Raw genomic sequence first — 21,901 nt, 5'->3', positions numbered from 1 at the left:
CTATGCCTGAGACCTCCTGGTTAACGAGTCAGCGTCTTACTTGCTGAGCTACCATGGCGCCCCATTTAATTAGCATACTTACAAACAACTTATTCTGGGACCCAGTGAAAACTGACTTCTGCTGCTTTGCGGAGAAAATCAATAAACATAAAGGGAAATTAATGAATGTCAACAATGGATTTCCAAGAACTACATAAAACAATACACTTTTTCACTTTATTTTTCCCCACAGCTTTAATAATATCACACCCGCAATCATAACTATAAACCCAATTTAAATAACACATGTAATCATATTAATTTCTTCAAAGCGATTTTTAAAAATGTAAGTTGTTGGATTCCAAAAGAAAAGATGGTAAAATGTGTGATAGTGACTGAAAATCTAAAATCTTACTTAAAGATATATTCCTCTGAGAATTAATAGACCTTCAATTGACCCATGCAATTTGTCTTTACAGTATCCAATAGTATGGTGCTTATGTGTGAACAAGAAAAATAAAATTGCATAATCTCACAATAAGTATACAATTATTCAATTAATTTAATACTGACTATCATCATAAGTTCTGCCATTAGTATTTATTTATTTTTCCAAGGGGCATATCAAACATGACAATAGAGGTGATAATATAAAGTTACATGATAATAATATGAGAAAGTTTTGATGAGAGAAGAAGTAATGATGTCATGAATAATCAGCCTCTTGAGGATAACCCATAAAAACCTGCTTAAATTAAAACAAGTATTAATAAATCAAAGATAATGACATCGATAACACATTCAAATTGACCTTAATGTTAATATTTCATTGCGTAATACCTGCTTCTCTTGAAATATCTTATAAAAAAATAATTTAAACACATATTTTCTATAGGATATTGATTGTCAAAGAAATATATCTTTAATACTTGCTAAGAAATACTGTTTTAACAGTGTATATTGTTTTTCAATGAATTGTATCAAATATTGTAATTGTTTCCTCCTCCATCAACTTGTGTTGTTTTAAGATATATAATAATTTAATTTTCAACAATTTGCATAAATATATTATTAGCAAAAATAAGTAGTATACCAGGTCTGAGGTATATACAATGATTTATCATACAAAGCCTAACAATAAAAATATACACTATAAAATTAATATACACAGTTTGTGATTTACTCAAAATCTATAAATGTTAACAATTTGTTAAAGCTAATGTTCTCAGGATGCATTATTCCAAATGTTGCATTAATTTGCTTCTACATCATGGGTAATCCATCATAGACTATCAATCATTTACTCTATCACATACTTTATATAAACAAACTGAATTCATAAGCAGATTACTACCACTTAGTTCATAGTGACAAATGATCTGGGTTTCTTCTCACCAAACAGTCATAAGTGAGAGAGAGTGAGAGAGAGAGAGAGTGAGAGAGTTAATGCCCACTTGACACAAACTAGGATGAACATATGGTTCAATTTACTTCAATAATTTGCTTGTGTGTTGGGGTCTTAAGCTGTGGGAGAAAATCGGATGACCCATACCCCACCCCCTTTGAGGCTGGACAGGCGACCCTATTCATATTCTTCTTCATGTACACGTGAGCAGTTGAAATCACGCCACTTGTCTCAATGACAGATCGCATGATCTAACACGCAAAAGTTAAACCATTCAGCAACCCAACACCCCTACCACTAGTCAAAGCATAATTCTAATCACCTTCATGAGAAAATTCCTCAGAAACCAATGAAAGTGGACCTAATCTAATTATAAACAAATATTTTTTAATTCTGTTTTTTATTTCTTCCGTTTATTCTGTACTGTAAACTTTTCTTATCAATGCAAAGACTTGGTCCACTGATGTCTTGTTTATAACTCAACTAACAATGACATCAGAAGGCTTATAAACTTGATGAATACATATACTTGATAAATTATGGTTTCTTAATATATAGCTTAAAGACAAATATAGAATTTAAGACCATATATCCAATCAAAAGTACTTGTATCTTTAAAGAATCTGGTCGAAAATTATTCAAGAATCAAGTCCATCAATTCTAACTTAAATGAAATCCAAGACTGACAAATTAACTCCTTACAATGATGGGTGGAAGAATACGGCTGGAGATTGAAATAAAATATAAATGAAATATATAGGTAAAATTCTGCAAGCAACAAACTTGATAAGACTGTCTTGTCACATTTGTTACTCAGGGAATTTTACCTGTACTTTATTTAAATTACAACTTAAGTAACATAGCCATTTAAAGTTTACATTGGTTTCTTCTGATTTCACATCAACACCCATGTGTCTTAGGTCTTTTGACCAATAAAAACCCAATAATTCTATATTTTTCATACAAGCCAGCATATTCATAAAAAATTGTTTTATAATATCGGTACTCAGATGTTAATTACACAATATCCGAGGGCTTTACATTAATGGCATATTTTGAACATTTGAGTAATATGTGAATGATGGTAGTTCATATATAACACACCATATGCTACTGAAAAACATTTTTTATCTTTCAATCTTGTCAATAGAAAAATCTAGGTTATCATATAGTACTTATGTATCAATCATTTCAAAAGTTTCTTCAATCTTGTTTTAAATACACAAGATTATTTTCAAAAAAAGGAAAGCTCCACTACAACAAAAAAGATAGGTTGCCCGGCAACGAAACATACGCCCACAGCAGCTAAATCATCCGGGCAGTCAACAAGTGTTGTCGCATATTTTTTACTTTTTTTGGTAATGAAACATTTATAATACACTAAAATCTGATTAAGAGTAACAACTCATGAAGTAATTATCAGTCTGAAGTCAATCGGATGATAACTTTAGCCACTAGAATGTCACAATTTTTTCAAAGGGCCATAAGTTTGGTAGTAATTATCGGAAATTGTTGAAAATCAATAGGATTCCTTGTCTCATGACCTCAAACACTGTGTATAAATTTAAATAAATTTAGCCTCAAGAGCATCCACAAGATTTTTTGAAGTGATCAAGGGCAGTAATTAATGGAAATTTCTGAAAATCAATACGCTTCTTCGTCTTATGACCGTAAACACTGCGTATAAATTTAAAGTCAATCGGATATCAACTTTGGCCTCTAGAGTGTCCACAAGATTTTCGAGGTGATCAAGGGCCATAACTCTGGAAGTAATTATTGAAAATCGCTGAAAATGAATAGGCTTCTTTGTCTCATGACCTTAAACACTGTGTATAAATTTAAAGTTAATTGGATATTAACTTTGACCTCTAGAGCGTCCACAAGATTTTTTGAGGTGATCAAGGGCCATAACTCTGGCAGTAATTATCGGAAATGGATGAAAATCAATAGGCTTCTTCGTCTCATGACCTTAAACACTGTGTATAAATTTAAAGTCAAACGGATATTAACTTTAGCCTCTAGAGCGTCCATAAGATTTTTCAAAGTGATCAAGGGCCATAACTCTGGCAGCAATTATCGGAAATTGCTGAAAATCAATAGGCTTCTTTGTCTCATGACCTTAAACACTGTGTATAAATTTAAAGTTAATTGGATATTAACTTTGACCTCTAGAGCGTCCACAAGATTTTTTGAGGTGATCAAGGGCCATAACTCTGGCAGTAATTATCGGAAATGGATGAAAATCAATAGGATTCTTCGTCTCATGAGCTTAAACACTGTGTATAAATTTAAACTCAATCGGATATTAACTTTAGCCTCTAGAGCGTCCACAAGATTTTTCAAAGTGATCAAGGGCCATAACTCTGGCAGTAATTATAGGAAATCGCTGAAAATCAATAGACTTCTTCGTCTCATGACCTTAAACACTGTGTATAAATTTAAAGTCAAACGGATATTAACTTTAGCCTCTAGAGCGTCCATAAGATTTTTTGAAGTAATCAAGGGCCATAACTCTGGAAGTAATTGTCGGAAATTGCTGAAAATGAATAGGATTCTTCGTCTCATGACCTTAAACACTGTGTATAAATTTAAAGTCAATCGGATATTAACTTTAGCCTCTAAAGCGTCCACAATTCGGACGGACGGGGGTGACGACAATATACAACCACATTTCAATGTGGGCGTATAAAAATGAAAGAGAGAGGAATGGTGTGTAATACTGACAAACCAAATGCCCTTATGAAAAAAAAAGAGGAAAAGAGTTGGATATTGGATTAATCATACCAATATATATAGTTTTCTACATATGATTTATATGAATATATATGTTCTGAAAGCCCATAAATAACCTATTTATATAAAGCTCATTTACACCCCATGTATGTGCCCTTCTTTCAAGGTAATACTGTGAGTTTTCAATATACTTTGATGTACCATCCATGAAGGGTTAACATATAAATAAATGAAAATAAATACCTCAATGAAAAGTCAATGAACTGGGTAACAGAAACTTTAGATGAAGAATGGTTTAAGTTAAATCAACATTAATAAAATTTGTTTCTGAGTCACTTAGCTTTCACGATAAAAATGCATCTCTGATTTCCATGGTTTCTACAGAGGTTTATATCACAAAATTTATACAATTCAAATAAAGCTTAACATGCCATTTGATCTTTAATAAATTGTATGACTTACATGAGAACTTTAATTGAAGGACAAAAGAGCAATCTGATAAAAATTCAGACTTAAGTTTCGTTTGGACAGCCTCCACTCCATAAAAACATGAGCAGTTTGTGTGGGAGATCACCTCATTGGTCATATAGATACTATATCTAAATTTCAGGGTTACTTCCAAAATGCTGTGAACAGCTTATGCAAAGCTCGACTAAACAGAACCCTCCACATCAAACAAAACACGTTTTATTTAAAAACTCTTTAAGTCATGAAGACAACAAAATCAAAACGAGAAGAATTAAGATTTGCATTTTAATTAGATTGGAAATGAAATTTAACATTTAATCTGATTGGATAAAATCTGATGAAGGTATCAATCATTTTAATCTAATCAAACTTACAAAAGGTTTAGGTGTTTATCTATTCCATGTAATAACCATTAACTATCTTAAAATATTGTTGAAAAAGCGGTGAATAGAAGATTAGAACAAAATCTATTGTTCTATCATTATCATATGTTACACTTACCTTAGTTAATTTCATTTCCTAGAAAACCTGTCTAATCGATTTGAATATTACAGATGAATTATTAAACAAATTTAATATGAACTGTTAGTGTTCAGTCAGACACACACGGATTCAAATAAACAGAAACAGATTTTTGTAGCTAACGTTTCTTGTTTATCAAGTACAACAAAAACAAACTGCATACTACCAAAAAAAACCATGAAACAACAAAGAAAATCAAAAAAATCACATAATTTCAAAATAGTGGCTTACATTAAATTTTACAAAATTCCCCTAGTTCTTTGAATTTTACAGAAGTAATGTCCTTCAAGGGGAATTTCCTCAGACTCAGTAACTTCCATAGGAGTCGTCATTTTGAATGACACAATACAATTCAATATAACTGGTTGAATGCAATCTCATTTAGATAAACAATAAACATTGGGCTAAACAGTTTTTAATCGTCACACATCAATACGAAAAAGAACAGCTACACATTTTATTTTCCGTTTTGTTTTTATTTGAAACAATATGCGTCCGACTTTAGAATAAACTCCATTAAGTCTGCCACAGATGTTTACATTTTGTGCTGAACAACTGAACATTCAAATATCTGTACAACAGACATGATCTAATTATTGATGACAAAATAAGATAGGATCATAAAATAAATATAATATAGACATATAAATGAAATAATTATTTTAGCAAATACAAAACAAAATAAATATAATTATCTGAAGCCCCAATTTTCTACTTTATGAAAGAATAACAGTTCCCTCAAAGCTCCTCATAAGCTTTTATGATGTAATTGCAAGTGATAATGAAAAGATCTTTTCCTCACTAATAATTAATGGATTCTGATCGATGCATGTACAATTTTGTCTCCTCCCAAATTTTTCTTTAAAAATTGAGAGGTTTTTCTTTTGGTAAAGGTACAAACTTACTATACATATAAACTGCCAGCATTACAAATAGAGCACCAACGGTAAACTGTAAGGTCAGCTGAAAGTCAAAGAAATAAATGGAAGCTATACATGATAATACTATAGATGCAGACGTGGCAAATCCTTTTAAAATGTTGTCAGCGTATTTCACGACTACAGCCACAACTAATCCACCAAAACTTTGTAAAGCAATTACCAGGCAAACAAGCCATGTGTATCCAAAATAAAATCCTTTCTCGTGAACGGATGTGCCATCTTTGATCTCCATGGTAAATAGTCCAACGATGACGCCAAAGACACTTAATTGGATGTTGCGGATCCAAACCGACTGCCTGGTTCCTTTTAGAATTTTTTCAAAGTAAACACCGGCAAACCCAGACAGAACACAGGAAATGACTACAGCTACAAGTCCTTTGAAAGGATTCTGCATTACAGTAGGTGTCTTGGTATTATTACTATCTGCCTGGAGCTGGACGACTGAAACACCTGCAAAAAGTATTAATAACGACACCCATTGTAATTTGGCTATTTCTCTCTTTAGCATAAACACAGAAAATATTGCTGTTGTTAAAATTTTCAGTTGATATGTCACCTGGAATTGAAAACAAAAATCCTTATTATTAAAACAATTTTCATGGTTGGTACAGATGTGTCATTTTTATGAAATGAAATGGGAGTTTAACAATTTACTTTTCTACACCACCTGGGCTAATCCTTATTATTAAAACAATTTTCATGGTTGGTACAGATGTGTCATTTTTATGAAATGAAATGGGAGTTTAACAATTTACTTTTCTACACCACCTGGGCTAATGAAGACGGGTGTACACCAAACAGCCTACCGGTACTAATATATCAAATTCCAACTGTCAAGGGCCTCCGTCTTGCACCACTGGCAAGAAGAAACCACACTGAAAAAAATCCTGGGGATCTTTCTCGATCAACAGAGGCATCAAACCCCAGATCCCCTGGTGAGTGTGAGCATGGTTCCCCCATTTCAATTGGAAAAGACACGGAAGTGATATGGGCCAAGTCACTGGTACACAAATTTGCAAATTCATAAAACAAATGGTTATATGACTATGAGTGTGAGAAGACACGTTTTAAGAGGGGAGAGAGAGAAAAATGGGGTTTAACATCCAATTAACACAAACTAGGTCATTTCGGGATTAACATATGGTTTAATTTTGTTATTGACTCAATGACAGATTTTATTTTATGATACAACTTGCACGCATTAGCCACCCTAACCCTAACCCAAAATATTATTTTAGGGGATATTACCTACCCATTAAAAGATAACAAATAGCAGAGATCCTTGATTTTTACATTTTTGATCGATCAACACCTTGCTGATTTGCGCCAATGTTTTACTTTACATCAATACTTTTTATAACCTTTGGGAAAGGGATGTTGTTTAAAATTATATGATAGCCATGACTGAATTAAAAAATAATAAAGACAAAGTCTTGGTAGCTCAGTAAGTATGGTGCAGGCTCGCTACCCAGGGTTGACCGAGAAAAGTTCCGTAGGATTTTCTGGCATGGTTTTCCAAAGTCAGTATTCTGGCAAGGAACATATTATCTAATTCTTCTGATGAGATCAAAAAAAAAGCTGGTATGCACGTATATTAACAATTGACGGTTTTGAAATAACAGTAGTCAATAATGCTGCTGTCCATACATAATTGCCCTATAAGCTCACACAGCATGGTATACAAGTATGGCCATTTGTTTATCCCAGTTGTTGTAGAAAAGTAGAATGTTAAACCTCATTTTAGTTTTCTTTATTAAGGTCACTATATATATATAAAACTATATTGATTTAGATGGTGAATGTGAATTTCTGTATAAATAATTCTATACAACTACCAGTCTGTGTTCTAAATATACATCTATTATTAATCAATATACTTATATACGTCCACATATTTCTTACTATTATATACATAGACTACTTTTATTCAAGCATGACACTTTTTCATTTCTTTTTGCTTCTTGTTTTGAATTTCTTTTTTTTAAGTTCAAAAAGTGATATTCAGGGAATGGAACTGAATCGAGGTGTGACTCCTCACGATAATGAATGATGGTAAATGATGCAGTAGTTTCATTCAAATAAAGTCTGAGCACATTCTGTCAATTTTTATTTTCTTATTTCTAACTCTTTTTATTTGTAAGTTTTAAAATTTCAGTCAACCCAATTCTTTTAGTAAAGTTGGAATAATGATATATTCTGGGAATGGGCGTGAATTGAATTGAAGTGTTATTCCTCACGGTAATTCAGTGATTGGTTGACAAGACTTAATGACGACAAATGATAGGTTGCCAGAGAACGAAACATAGGTCCACAGCAGCTGAAATGTCTGAGCAGTCCACAAAGGTTGTTGCATTATGAATCTTTATTTTAGGTATTCAACTTCCATAGGTTTCTTCATTTTACTAATTTGAAAAATGCTGCAATTTGTCATACAGATCGGAAGATAACTTTTTGTCATTAGAGCATCACAAGATCCTGCAAAGTGAAAATAGGGCCATAACCAGCGATTCTGTTTTATTCAAAAATACTGGAAACCCTCCTACGTTTATCGGCAAAGGTCTTACTGCGAATAGGCTATGCCGCTATACCCAAATGCACAGTCATAGATATATAACTCTAGTCTAAGTAACTATCTTGCTTCTTCGTTACACTACTTTAAATAACACAACAGAACAGACGATTGCTGACATTCAATAGGCTTCTTCATTTCACTAATTTAAATGATGCATATGAATTTCATACAGATTGGGTGATAACTTTTGTTGTTTGAGCGTTCACAAGGGTCAACAAAGTGAAACAAGAGCCATAACTCTAGATGTAATTAACGGAAATTTGCTGAAACTCAATAGGATTGTTCGTTTTACTAATTTAAACGATAAATTTCATACAGATTTGATAATAACTTTTGTCGTCAGAGCATTCACATGGTACAACAAAGTGTAACAAGGACCATACCTAACTCACAGCGTAATTCATGGAAATTGCTGAAATTCAATCGGCTTCTTCGATTCACTAATTTAAATGATGCATATAAATTTCAAACAGATCAGACGATAACTGTTGTCATTAGAGTGTTCACAAGATTCAACAAAGTGAAACAAGGGCCATAACTCTAGATGTAATTAACGGAAATTGCTGAAATTCAATAGGATTCTTTGTTGTACTAATTTAAATGATGCATATAAATTTCATACAGATCGGTTGATAACTTTTGTCGTTCACAAGATGCAACAAAGTAAAACAAGGGCCATAACTTCAGAAGACATTAAGACAGAAATTATTGAAATTAAATAGAATTCTTCATCCCACTAATGCAAACAACATAATATATCAATTTCAAAACAATCATATGATAAATGTAGTCTGTAGAGTGTTCACAAGAAATTGTGGATGATGGACAGACGGACGGACCGACGGCAATATACGACCACATTTCCATGTGGGCTTATAAAAATGAATCGTATTTTTGTCGTGTTAAGACATCATTCACGTTCCCAACATCCATATTCACGGTAAATTAGATCGAAATGCAACTAAATGTCCGTTAAATGAAGCAAGTCTTTTTTTTTCTGTTAATATTAATTGATAGCTACTGATTCTAAAATGTGTCTGTAAAAAGTTTTGTAAAAAGAATGAGATTTATTTGGAAAACTAATAAAATCAAATTTCCACCTACTTGAATAAGATTTTAGAAATAATTAATGGAAATTGTTTAAATTCAATAGACTTATGTGTCACACTACTAAGAAATAGTCTAATACAATTTGAAAAAGATATGATTAATAATGTAGTCTTTTGGAGTGACAGAATAACAGATGGGGGAGATGACAATTGGCATTCCTATGTGGTCTGGTGGGCATATAAAAATCAACCTAAATTTAACTACCGGGGTATACAAATTCCCTGCAAATAATGATGCCGACACCACAATTTTATTCTCTACACCTATATTTGATTTCTACACTGGAAATTAGCAGTATGTAGGTTGGGTTTGAGATACTTATTCAAACAAGGTGTATACAATGTACATTATTGCACCTAGATAACCTTTTCTTTTAAAGAAGATACACTGAGATAAATTTGAATCAAGTAGGCCTACTTATATTATATAAAGATATTTATTAAACAGCACGAATCTAAATTATCTTAGGTTAGGATTGAACTTTATTATCACCATTTCTTTGCGGATTGGGGAAGTCATATTTCAGTACAGAGAATTTATCTATTGGGAATTTTGTGTTTTAGGGTTAGTTAAGATAAGTCCCCTAACCCTTGACTCTTAACTCAACATGTGAAAATCTCAAACCTCCTCAAACAGTTTGCGAATAAACTTTCTTTACTGCTTCCCTCAAGTAGAAAATCCATGAGGATAGGCCCTGTATAAAGGGGGCTGGATAGCCGAATGGTTAGCACATGCGCAAAGGTCTATCATTGAGTCAACTGGCTTGGTTTCGTTTCCCCGGTTGTACATGACAAGGAGTAGGGTCCCCTGTCCAACCTCGTTGGCTTTCTCCGGGTCCTCCGGTTTCCTCCCACTACTAAAGACCCCTACGCGCAAGTGAATTATTGAAATAAAATTGAACCATGTGTAAGTCTAGAAATGACCTAATTTGTGTCGAGTGGACGTTAAACCCCATTTCTCTCTATCTCCTCCTATCTATAAGTATTTAAGGAAGATATAAACATATCAAAAGTATGAAGATATATGATATTGTATTTAATCAGTTGGATAAAACATAAAATATTTATACTGTAACCAGGTTACATGTATATAAAACAATTTCAGGTTACAAATAACTTATTTAGTATATAGACCGGTTTGTGAATAATTTATCTAAAACAAATACATACCGGTAAGCTTACCTTTGTTCACTATACAGACAGTGGCATGCATGATGAGGGGGATGTGGGGGAGGGTGGCAGAGTGTAGTTAAATTTAAGTTTTTTTTAAAATTGAAATTATCGCTGTTAACTTTGTTGTACATCATGCCATACTTAATTTGAATAAAACATTATTTCATCTTGTGTTCTTGGCCCTATACCTGAGTCTTTGAGGCATAAGCTTACATCATCAAGGAGTTGCACTAGGCACCACTATACAAACAATGGTGGAAAGGATCTAGTATGTATCTTGTATAACCATTTTCAAACGTAAAAAATAATTAAATAAAACAATTACCTGAAATGTTGCAGCATCAAGATTAGAAACCGCTAAATACAGGAGATTATTTTGTACTATATAAACTATTGAAGGCACACATACTTTCACACAGTCCAACGGTTCATCGATTATATCTTTTTTTACTACACTTAGAAAGTTCCTAAAGCCTCCTTCTTGGACAGTTATGATGACCACACAGGTAAAGAATTTACACATCTCTGACATGACCACAGCTGTCGATGATACAAACATATCACCTGTCCGTGTCCGTGTGTAGCGCATGACCAATATAAGAGCTGCATTTTGTAGAGTTAAAACCAATAGTGACACATACTTTAATGGTAGCCTCTCTGAAAAAAAAAATAACCAGTTAATTAGTAGGTTTTGCTTTAGACAGGGAAACAGCATTTTTTTTTTTTTTAAAGATAACAACTTTTCAATACCTTTTTCAAAGATGCGAACTTTACAATAATTTTTCAAAGATGAGAACTTTACAATGCTTTTTCAGGGATAACAACCTTTTAATACTTTTTCAAAGATAACAACTTTTCAATATCTTTTCTAAGATAACTTTTCAATAATTTTTCAAATATGACAACTTTTTCAAATTCACATATATTAGTAAGCTTATGTTATATGGAAGACCAAACAACTTTTTATTCAGTGTTCTTAATTCTTAGTTCTTAATACATAGTCTTTAATATTTTTTTCTTCATTTGTTGTCGTATTTCGACATTTGTATACTAAAGTAGTAATATCAACATTTGTATCTTAAAATTAACATTCATTTTACAAATCTGACATTTGTCATATCAAATTTGTAAATTGTATCTTTGTTTAATTTAATAGTATTTTAAATTTCTTTTAGAAAATCAAAAAATTACATGAATTATTTTATTTAGTGGTAGAAGGCGACAACAACTCTCGTACGGTGGGTCCGAGGTAGCTGGAGGCTAGTAACAAAAGGATGTCTAAGCTGGGATCTCAGCGATGCACAAGGGGTTCAGGGAGGCGCAGAAATAAGTTTTAGGGGCTACCTATCTACTTATCTAATTATTTTATTTGGTTTGCAGCTCCAAAATGCAATGCAGTTATAAATTTACATACTACTAGGGCAGAAAATAAATGTATGTTGATAATGTATGTTAACAAATAAATGTAAATTGGATCAGTTAGCTACATAAAGTTTATGCTTTTGAAATAAATACACATATTTATCATTCAACAAAAATCTTAAAATGCTTTACCAGCATGTAAGATTTAGATAAGTAATGGTTTAAAATTAGATAATAAATAAAAAATTAATCGAAAATTTCAGTCAAATTACTTAAAGATCACCAAAAAAGCTTCATAATTTTTTAAAATAATGCAAGTTATATTAATGTCAACATATCCTTTCCATAAGTATAACAGGATCCCGAATGTCAATGTTACCTGCCACAGGTAAATTTCAATGTTAGCGATTTCCACTGTTCTCTGCAAGTAGTCGGAACTTTCTGCGAATAAAACAGCTGACGTCATTTTAGTCATTCTGCTCTTAGAAATAAACTAGAATATATGCAGAAAGAAAGTTATGTCACAGTTTGTTTATTGGCAGGAATTTACAACTACTCGCGAAGAACGGCGGAAATCTATCTGTTGAAATGTACCTGTGGCATGTAACATTGACATTCGGGATTGTGTTATACTATGGAAAGGATATGTTGACATAATTCCTTGCATTATTTTAAAAATTTATGAAACTTCTCCGGTGACATTTAATTCTGTGCGAAGTTATGAGTATTTGAAGTTTTGACGTAAATAGTCTTATAATCAAGTACTATTGCTACAATAAAACGATAAAAAACAAAGTCCTTATAAGATAAACACAGCAAGGTAAACAAAACTAAAATTTTACATTATTAATTTAAGAAACAGTCTTAGTCTTACCTAGTTTATTTTTTTCTATAGAGAATATGGGCGAAAAAGGAACATTTATCTCAACAAGTTTCTTCATTGTGTATTACAAACATTACAGTATATGCATACAACATAAAGCACAGTTCTTTCTACAATATTAGTTAAAACTCCTCTATTCTAAATCCAATTATGAAAATATCCATTCAATCAAAATTATAACTATACAAAGAAAATGTCAATTTGTCCTCAAATTAAACCATGAAGAAGAGTAAGATTATATAATTATAATGTGTGTTAAAAGAAGTTTAACCAACTAAAATTACTATGTGATAATTTTGTTAACATTCTTTCCCATGTGAAATTCACTGGTGTTATCAATGTATATGTATTTTACTACCGCTCCTATCATTTTTATGAATAATAAAAGGAAACAAATGCTTAATTACCATTATGTAGTATTGCTGTAAGGCATAACCCTCGAGCTATCATTCTTGCATTTCCATTAAAACAGATTTCATTTTTATAAGATATTTAGCTATCACCATTTGTATTATGCAATATTACCTAACTAAAGTACATACTGTGCATGTTAAATAACTTACAAAAAGGACTGTGATATAATAATAAATATCTTCAATCTTGTAAATAAAAGTGGTGTGATGGACATGATTAACCATCATATTGTTTAAGTTGTTTTCTATTTAAAGGTGCATTATGGAAGATTAGATAAAGAGCTGGCAGTTCTCACTATTATAGTTGAAAACTATTATCTCGATTTATCCATTTTTGCATTTAATCATCAATGAGTGTTGAGCAGCAGATCAAATTCAAATCCAGTGAAAATCGAACACATAAGATGACATCGAGAGTTAAGGTCTTTTCATGTTAATAAATGTATAATTCATAGTTTATTATAACATTTCAGGCCTAAAGAAAGATCTGCAATAGGCAGTTTCAGCTCTTACATAATGTAAGTTTTAAAATCTGGTTACAAGACACAATTATTTAATGAATTATGGAAAAAATAATATTGAGGAAAATAATATTGGGGAAAATTATCTTTTTTGATATCAAATTTAATATGGCACCAGCAGTAAACCATCTGATACTGTGAACTGTAGGTAGGACCTCACTGAACTTGTTGGAAACACATAAATAACACATTAATAATGCCATGACATTGTATAATGTACCGTATTGCAAACAATCTTTCTACTCTTAATTAAATCAAAGTTAGGATAAAACACTGCCTCTGATGTTCATAAAGCATATTATATTATTACTTATTACAACACAATGCAGGCGCTTGCCCATTTATTTAATCTTGCAAGTTCAATCTACTAACTATAGTGCAACATTTCCATCAAATTATGGTAAATTTAAATACGAAAAAAGAGTGTGTCCGAAACAATAGGCTAAGTTTAATTTATCAACAGGGTAATCTCACATGAGAAATCACAAAATATGTTTGCAAATAATTTCACTCAGCAATTATTTCTTCAAACATCACAAGCAAGAGTCATTATTAAGGCTTGTTATTTGGTCTGATTTTTATACGCCCACATTTCAGTGTGGGTGTATTGTCATCGTCATCACCCATGACTATCCGTCCAACAGATTTGTCCAATTTGGTGTGAAGAATGAGAGTACGAAACCTTTTGTTCTGAAGTTACACATTTAATGCAATAGAGGCTACAGTTTTGAACAGATTTATTTTTCAAATTTGTTGTGAAGCACTGGCCATGAGATTGAGAAGATGAGCTTATTTCCAAAAACATTGTTGGAACGATAAGAGGAATGATACAGTAGAACAGATTTCTTTAAAATCTGGTGTGAAGCATTGGGACCTTGAGAGCCTGTGACATTTCGTTCTAGAGTTACAACCTTTTTCTGAAAAACTTTCTAATGCGAGACGACTGTTTTATTTCAAATGTGGTTTAACGTATTGGACTCAATTGGAGTCATGAGAAGACAAACCTTACTGAGCGTTCCTTGACCTTCTGTTAAGGCATTACCCCACCCCGGCCATATTCCGAAAACCTTGTGAACACGATAGAGGCTACTTACAGTTTTTAAACGATTTTTTCAAATTTGATGTGAAGTATTGGAGTCATGGCACAACCTCTCGTTCTGGAATTAAGTTACATGTACCCCCACATCCCCCCCTTTTTTGAAAATCTTGTGAACTGTTAAGGCTATAGTTTTTAATGGAATGTTTTCAACTTTGGTGCTAAGTATTGGGGTCATGAACCCTATTAATAAGCAGCTATCTCCTTTTTCCAAAAACCTGGTGGACGCAACATTAGAATTAGAGGTTACAGTTTGTAACAGATTTTTTTTAAATTTCAGGTGAAGCATTTTTGGTCTTGCGAGTGAGAGGACAAACCCTATAGATCCATTTTCTATGTTCTGTGACCTTTTGGTCCCCCCCCCCTTTCTGTAAACCATGTAAACTTGATACAGGCTAGAGTTTTTAACAGATTGTTTTCAAATTTGGTGTAAAAGCATAATTTGGTGTGAAACTTTGAGATCAGAGTGGATGAAGCTTGTTGATTTTTAGCTTTTAGGATATATTATTATTATTATCCAGAAATGATTGTGGACATATGCCGGTATTATCAAGCTTACAGTTTAAAGCTGCTGTTGCATTTTGGCATGGTATGCGTGTTGGCGCCTTCTTACTGACATCAATAAATACAAAAATATGACTAAGTCGAAAGTCGACAAGACGGTATACAAGCCAAAATGCAAGTCGAAAATAAGAAATTTGGAAAAGATAGATTGCCAGGCAACGAAACATACGCCCACAGCAGCTATATCGCCCGGGCAGTCAACAAGAGTTTTACTTTTTTTCGGTAATGAAACATTTATAATACATTAAAATCTGATTAAGAGTAACAACTCATTAAGTAATTATCAGAAAAATAATTAGAATTTGTTTGGTTTTTATAAAGTTCTTCCCCATACTAACGTGAAGTAAACAAAACATTTAATATGGATTTAGCTGTTCAAGTTATCAAAATTCATTGAAAATCAATATACTTGTTCTGGTTCATCTCAAGACCTTAAACTCTGTATATCAATCTGAAGTCAATCGGATGATAACTTCAGCCTCTAGAGCATCACAAGATTTTTCAAAGTGATCGAGGGCCATAACCCTGGCAGTAATTATCGGAAATCGCTGAAAATCAATAGGCTTCTTTCTCTCATGACCTTAAACACTGTGTATAAATTTAAAGTCAATCGGATATTAACTTTAGCCTCTAGAGCGTTCACAAGATTTTTCAAAGTGATCAAGGGCCATAACTCTGGCAGTAATTATTGGAAATCGCTGAAAATCAATAGGCTTCTTCGTCTCATGACCTTAAACACTGTGTATAAATTTAAAGTCAATCGGATATTAACTTTAGCCTCTAGAGCATCCCCAAGATTTTTCAAAGTGATCAAGGGCTATAACTCTGGTAGTAATTATCGGAAATCGCTGAAAATCAATAGGCTTCTTCGTCTCATGACCTTAAACACTGTGTATAAATTTAAAGTCAATCGGATATTAACTTTGACCTCTAGAGCATCCACAAGATTTTTTGAAGTGATCAAGGCCCATAACTCCAGCAGTAATTATGGAAAATCGCTGAAAATCAATAGGCTTCTTCGTCTCATAACCTTAAACACTGTGTATAAATTTAAAGTCAATCAGATCTTAAAGTAGCTAAGTCTCTAACTCAATATCATCCAAAATCTTCGACATTGAAAACACAAATTATTTGTCGGTTTAAATCAACATTGATGTTGTGATCTTACCGGGAAAAGATGGCCTTCTGATATCCATTATTTAAGACAAAATAAACATTTTACATTAGGTACACTAATCATTTACCATAATGCGTTTCGGCGCCATTTGCCATAAGGGACTCGAAAAACGAGGCTCGGCATATTCCACAAGTCATGTCAAACGGTGACGCTATATTCTTATCTGGAGAGCATGGCCAATAAATACTATCGGGGTAGACTGGAATAACCAGACGCTAGAGATTGAAATTTGATTGAGAACCTAACTGTTTAGAAATTACAGTAAAAACAGAAACGATTAAATGTAAATCAATTTATATACATTCTTATTACATTATTGTATGCGTTGCGACCCATTTGTGTCAATTTCTAAGTCCCAAATATTAGCGACTTAGCTCCTTTAACTTTGACCTCTAGAGCGTCCACAACATGTAAACTTGATACAGGCTAGAGTTTTTAACGGATTGTTTTCAAATTTGGTGTAAAAGCATAATTTGGTGTGAAACTTTGAGATCAGAGTGGATGAAGCTTGTTGGTTTTTAGCTTTTAGGATATATTATTATTATTATCCAGAAATGATTGTGGACATGATAAAGATCAAATTATTTTTTCGGGACATATACCGGTATTATCAAGCTTACAGTTTAAAGCTGCTGTGAGGGCGTATATGCACCCCAAACAATAGGGATGTTTCTTAGGGTACAAAGAATAAGTATGCAAGGTTTCAAGATGATACGTTAAGAAATGCGGTCTGCAGACGACAAACAAACAAACACAAGAAATGGGCATGGTTCCCACCCAGGGGGTCGAGCATGCACCAAAAATAATAGGGATCCCCGGATCATCCTTAGGGTATAAGGAATAAGTATGTAAAGTTTCAAGATGATCACTTAAGAATTGGGGTCTATAGGCGACACACAGACACAGACACACACACACACACACACACACACAGGGGTGACGGCAATAAAGTGCAAATTATGAATGTGGACGTATAAAAAAAGCTTATTAATTCAATATATCAAAAGTCACTTATTACAGGCAAACAAGTGAAAAAAAACCCTTCTTTTACTTGTCACAGTGTAAATTGGTGGGCATGGTGGCTCAGTGGGTTAGGCGCATGCTCACTAGCCAGAAGGTTAAGGGTTCACTCCCAGGGCCAAGAAAGTTCCCTGGGATTTTCCAGCTTGGTTTCCACTCGTCTAGGGCCTGGCTAGAAAAAGTGTTTTAGTTGTTCAGATGTGATGGTCCAAGCTTACATCATGATCAACATGATGCCTGGATGTAAAAGAATGCAGAATTCAAGTGCTGTACAGGCAAAATTTGCCTCATAGCAGCACAGGGTAGGCCTATGATATGAAGGTCTTCATCAGGCCGGTATGTGCAGAAAAGTAGGACAACAAATTTGTGTAATTAAATTAGTAGTAATAGTAGTACTGTAGTCATTGATTGAGTTTTTAGATCTATAGCATTGTGACTGTCTCATCATAAATCTGTTTCTCAATGCAAAAAAAAAGTTAGCACTCACTCTTGGCATAGAGGCCATGGGTGATAAGATTACAATCAGTAGACCTACTAAGTGAAGGAATTGCTGTAGATTCTCACACACTGATACAAACTCTACATTGTTGGATTTGGAATACACCCTGACCTTGAACCTGCAATGCGTGGCTGTAAACAATACCACAATTAAACAAATTTTCATGCCAACGCAACATCTTTTTTTCAATTTTTGTCAATAAAATTCACTATAAACACTACGATTGAAGTGTTACCATTTCTAATGTAAAAGTGGGAAGCCATTTATCTAAATCTAAGTATTACATCTTAAATACTAACCAGGCGGTGTCGTCTTTTGCTGAGGCATCTCTTCTAGTACAACCAAAGTCAAAGGCGAGCTCAAAGCATCTCGCGTTTTTCCAATCGCTGACGTCGTTATCGTCGACATGGTGGTCACACTATTTTGACAGTGCCAGCGGGGAGGAGTGTTGTGATTAATAGGCCTATTATATGGTCTCTCTAAAAAATTGGGAAACTATTATTTTGTATATAATGTGCCTAATAAATGAGTATTTTACCAATAGATTTATCCTAATTTTTACAGAATTGGAACATTGTATTTTTGTTTACTGTTAGAAAATGAAACATTCCCGTTTCGGCACCCTTTATAATCTCGATCTGACCAATAAAGTTGTTTCGTACCGACTTTAGTTCTTGATCTTTTCGTATTTACATGGAAACAAACCGATAAAATATATTGGATTATTTTTTTTAAATTCAACAGCCACTAACTGAATATTTAATTTACGTGTACCCAACACACATTCGACCGTATGAGCCTTATAGTTAGGTAATCTAATAAGTGTGGGGCGAAATATCCTCATTTATACAATTCCCACTTTGAGTCTGGATAATCCTGTGTTTGTAATTTATTTTACGGATTGGATATGGAATAGAAATATAAAACCCTGGGGTCATTGGGTATATGTCCCTTATCCCTTATGATAACCTATTGCTTCTTGATATTTTCAATTAATTATTTAAAGGATAGGGGAATCGAATACATAGTTAGGGGGTATGACTTTCGCAGATGACCGCCGACATGCCTTTAACACACCGACGTCAAAATAATATATAATAGCATAAATACATAGCCTACCCAATAAAATATAAAATAATTATGATCATTGCACAACAAAAATAGATGGTACAATACAATACAGGTAAACATATCACATACATGAAAAATAAAAATGTCATTTTTGCTAACTGACACATTATGCTATTGCCGTAAGTGTTTTATATTTTATTGAAAATGTAGTCCTGTTATTAGGCAACTAAATACATAATTATTATTATGTCGTCGGTGTTGATAAGTAAATTATCAGGGGTCGTCCGACTGTCATCGGTGATCGTGAAAAGTCATACCGGTTGGTTACCGATGCAATAATAATTTTAAGAAAACGGATTTTCCTTATGGTGCCCCAATAATTAATATGTGGTTGTTCAAAAATGTTGTTGCTCTGTTTTGTTCTTCAAATTAAAAAAAAAAAATTATTTTCGACGCGCAATCATGCCAAGTTTAAGGTCAATCTTACATGAATTGGCGGAGCCTTAGGCATTTTTCGAAGCGCGTTGCACCCAAGAAGAACGAGATGAGTAGGGCTTGGTAACAAGTTCCTGATCTATAAATTACGTGGAAAGTATTATTATTTGGTGAACATATATAACGGGAAAACGTCGAAGAAAGAGGGTAAATTCATTTATTCCAGGAACATGGGCGCATATAATTGTGTTTTGTTTGAGCCAAATAATGACCAATACGGACATTCGTACCAACAGTCAGTATACGGGAGAAGTACGTCGATTATTATTTGGCGCACAAATAAATAAATTTATACTAGTGAAATATTGGACTCGCGTGATGTGTTTCACTGTAAAAGAACGTGCGGAGTGTCTGTATTTTAAGTCGTTTAATGGTCTTGAGCTTAAGACATTGCGTAATATATTGTAAAAACACTCGGGCCTACGGCTCTCTTGTTGTTACAATTGTCTCGCTCTCGACCATTAAACAATACATAAACGACTCGCTCTTCATCTGTTTGATAGTTGGTCGGAGTGCATATTCCTAAAGCAACGACTGCGAGTTTTACAACATCTAGACGTTGCTTGCTTACTTCACAATTCCCTAACTTATAGCTATTTCATCTACAGACACGTGAGCAGTAGCGTCCAATCAGAGGTTGTGACATCGCGACCTCCACGGAAAGTTTGACATTGAATGAACTTTGAACTTTGCATCTCGATTATCATAGGTATACATTTTAGCTTGAAAGCGCGAGACTTGGTATTCGCGACGATCGAGGAATCTGATAGGCTCACAAGCTGAGCTTGTACCCAATCGAATTTAGTGCCGAAATATGCAGGGTATTGCGTGAAGGCCTTGATAAGATGTACGTAGTTAAAGCGAGATCAAGCCTTCTATTGAAGATGGTCGGAGTGCTGAAATAAAGGGAGAGAGAGAAATGGGGTTTATTGACCACTCTAAACAAACTAGGTCATTTTGATCGGGACTAACATATGGTTCAATTCTATTTCAATAATGCGCTTGCGCGTGGGGGTCTAGCAGTGGGGGAAAACTGGAGGACCCAGAGAAACCCCACTATAATAGGTTGGACAGGCGACCCTACTCCTTGTCACGTACAACCGGATAATCGATGCTGAGATTGAAAAAAAACATCGAACGTGACATAGTTGGTAAATACTATTTCAAGTATAAGCTAAATAACAATATTTTATTCAAGTTGCACAAAGCGATATGGATTTCATAGATAGCGGTGTTCAGTAAAAGAACATATAGACCAACAGTATAATATAATAGTACACAATATATTTATATTATGTAGTAAGCGATATTAAGCAGCAAAGAATCCTCAGAAAGTTATCAGCACAAATTAAGAAGTTAATTCTAAACAAACTGAAAAAAAAAATCCACACTCGATGTTTGCTTATTACCCAAAAAAAATCTGCGAATCCAAATGTGAAAATACACACACAAATGCACAATTCCTAAATGTACTGCATACACACACAAATTTCAGATTGATCCTATGTCTATATTAAAGAAACTGCAAATCCGATATGAAAAGTCCACACAGAAAGTCCTGCCAGGAACAGAATAGCATGCCGTTCCCAGTATTCCACTTAGAAAACAAACAGTATTGATTGGTTAATCAAATATCTGACTTCATAGGGACAAAAGCCGCCAGTATGACCTGTGACGCGACCTCTCAAAACAAATGGTCAGATTTTCATGTAGTGTAAGGCATCGAAAGTATAAAAAAAACGAAACGAAATATAGACCTGTAGCCTATTTTAATCAGATTGGTTGAAAACCCGAGTTCGTAAGAGCGTCCTTTAAAATATTTATAAATAAAGACCTGTTCAGGATCCTACCTTGCTGCTGACAAATAGGGGATCCTCGCTTAATGCACCACTGCTGTT

At 33.5% G+C, this 21,901-nt stretch overlaps 1 protein-coding gene across 1 annotated transcript; it reads right to left on the bottom strand.

The window, feature by feature from the left end:
* Positions 1-202: 202 nt before the first annotated feature.
* LOC126827479 (UDP-galactose translocator) lies at positions 203-18,498 on the bottom strand (the record flags this gene model as incomplete). The annotated part of the gene is made up of 3 exons (XM_050556858.2): positions 203-6,604; positions 11,228-11,559; positions 18,426-18,498. Coding segments are annotated over 3 exons (1,041 nt in total), but the record flags the coding sequence as incomplete, so codon positions are not given.
* Positions 18,499-21,901: the final 3,403 nt, after the last annotated feature.

This window comes from Patella vulgata, chromosome 7 (assembly GCF_932274485.2).
Source record: "Patella vulgata chromosome 7, xgPatVulg1.2, whole genome shotgun sequence".
Taxonomy (NCBI): Eukaryota; Metazoa; Mollusca; class Gastropoda; family Patellidae; genus Patella; species Patella vulgata.
This window is presented reverse-complemented; position numbering and strand designations above follow the sequence as displayed.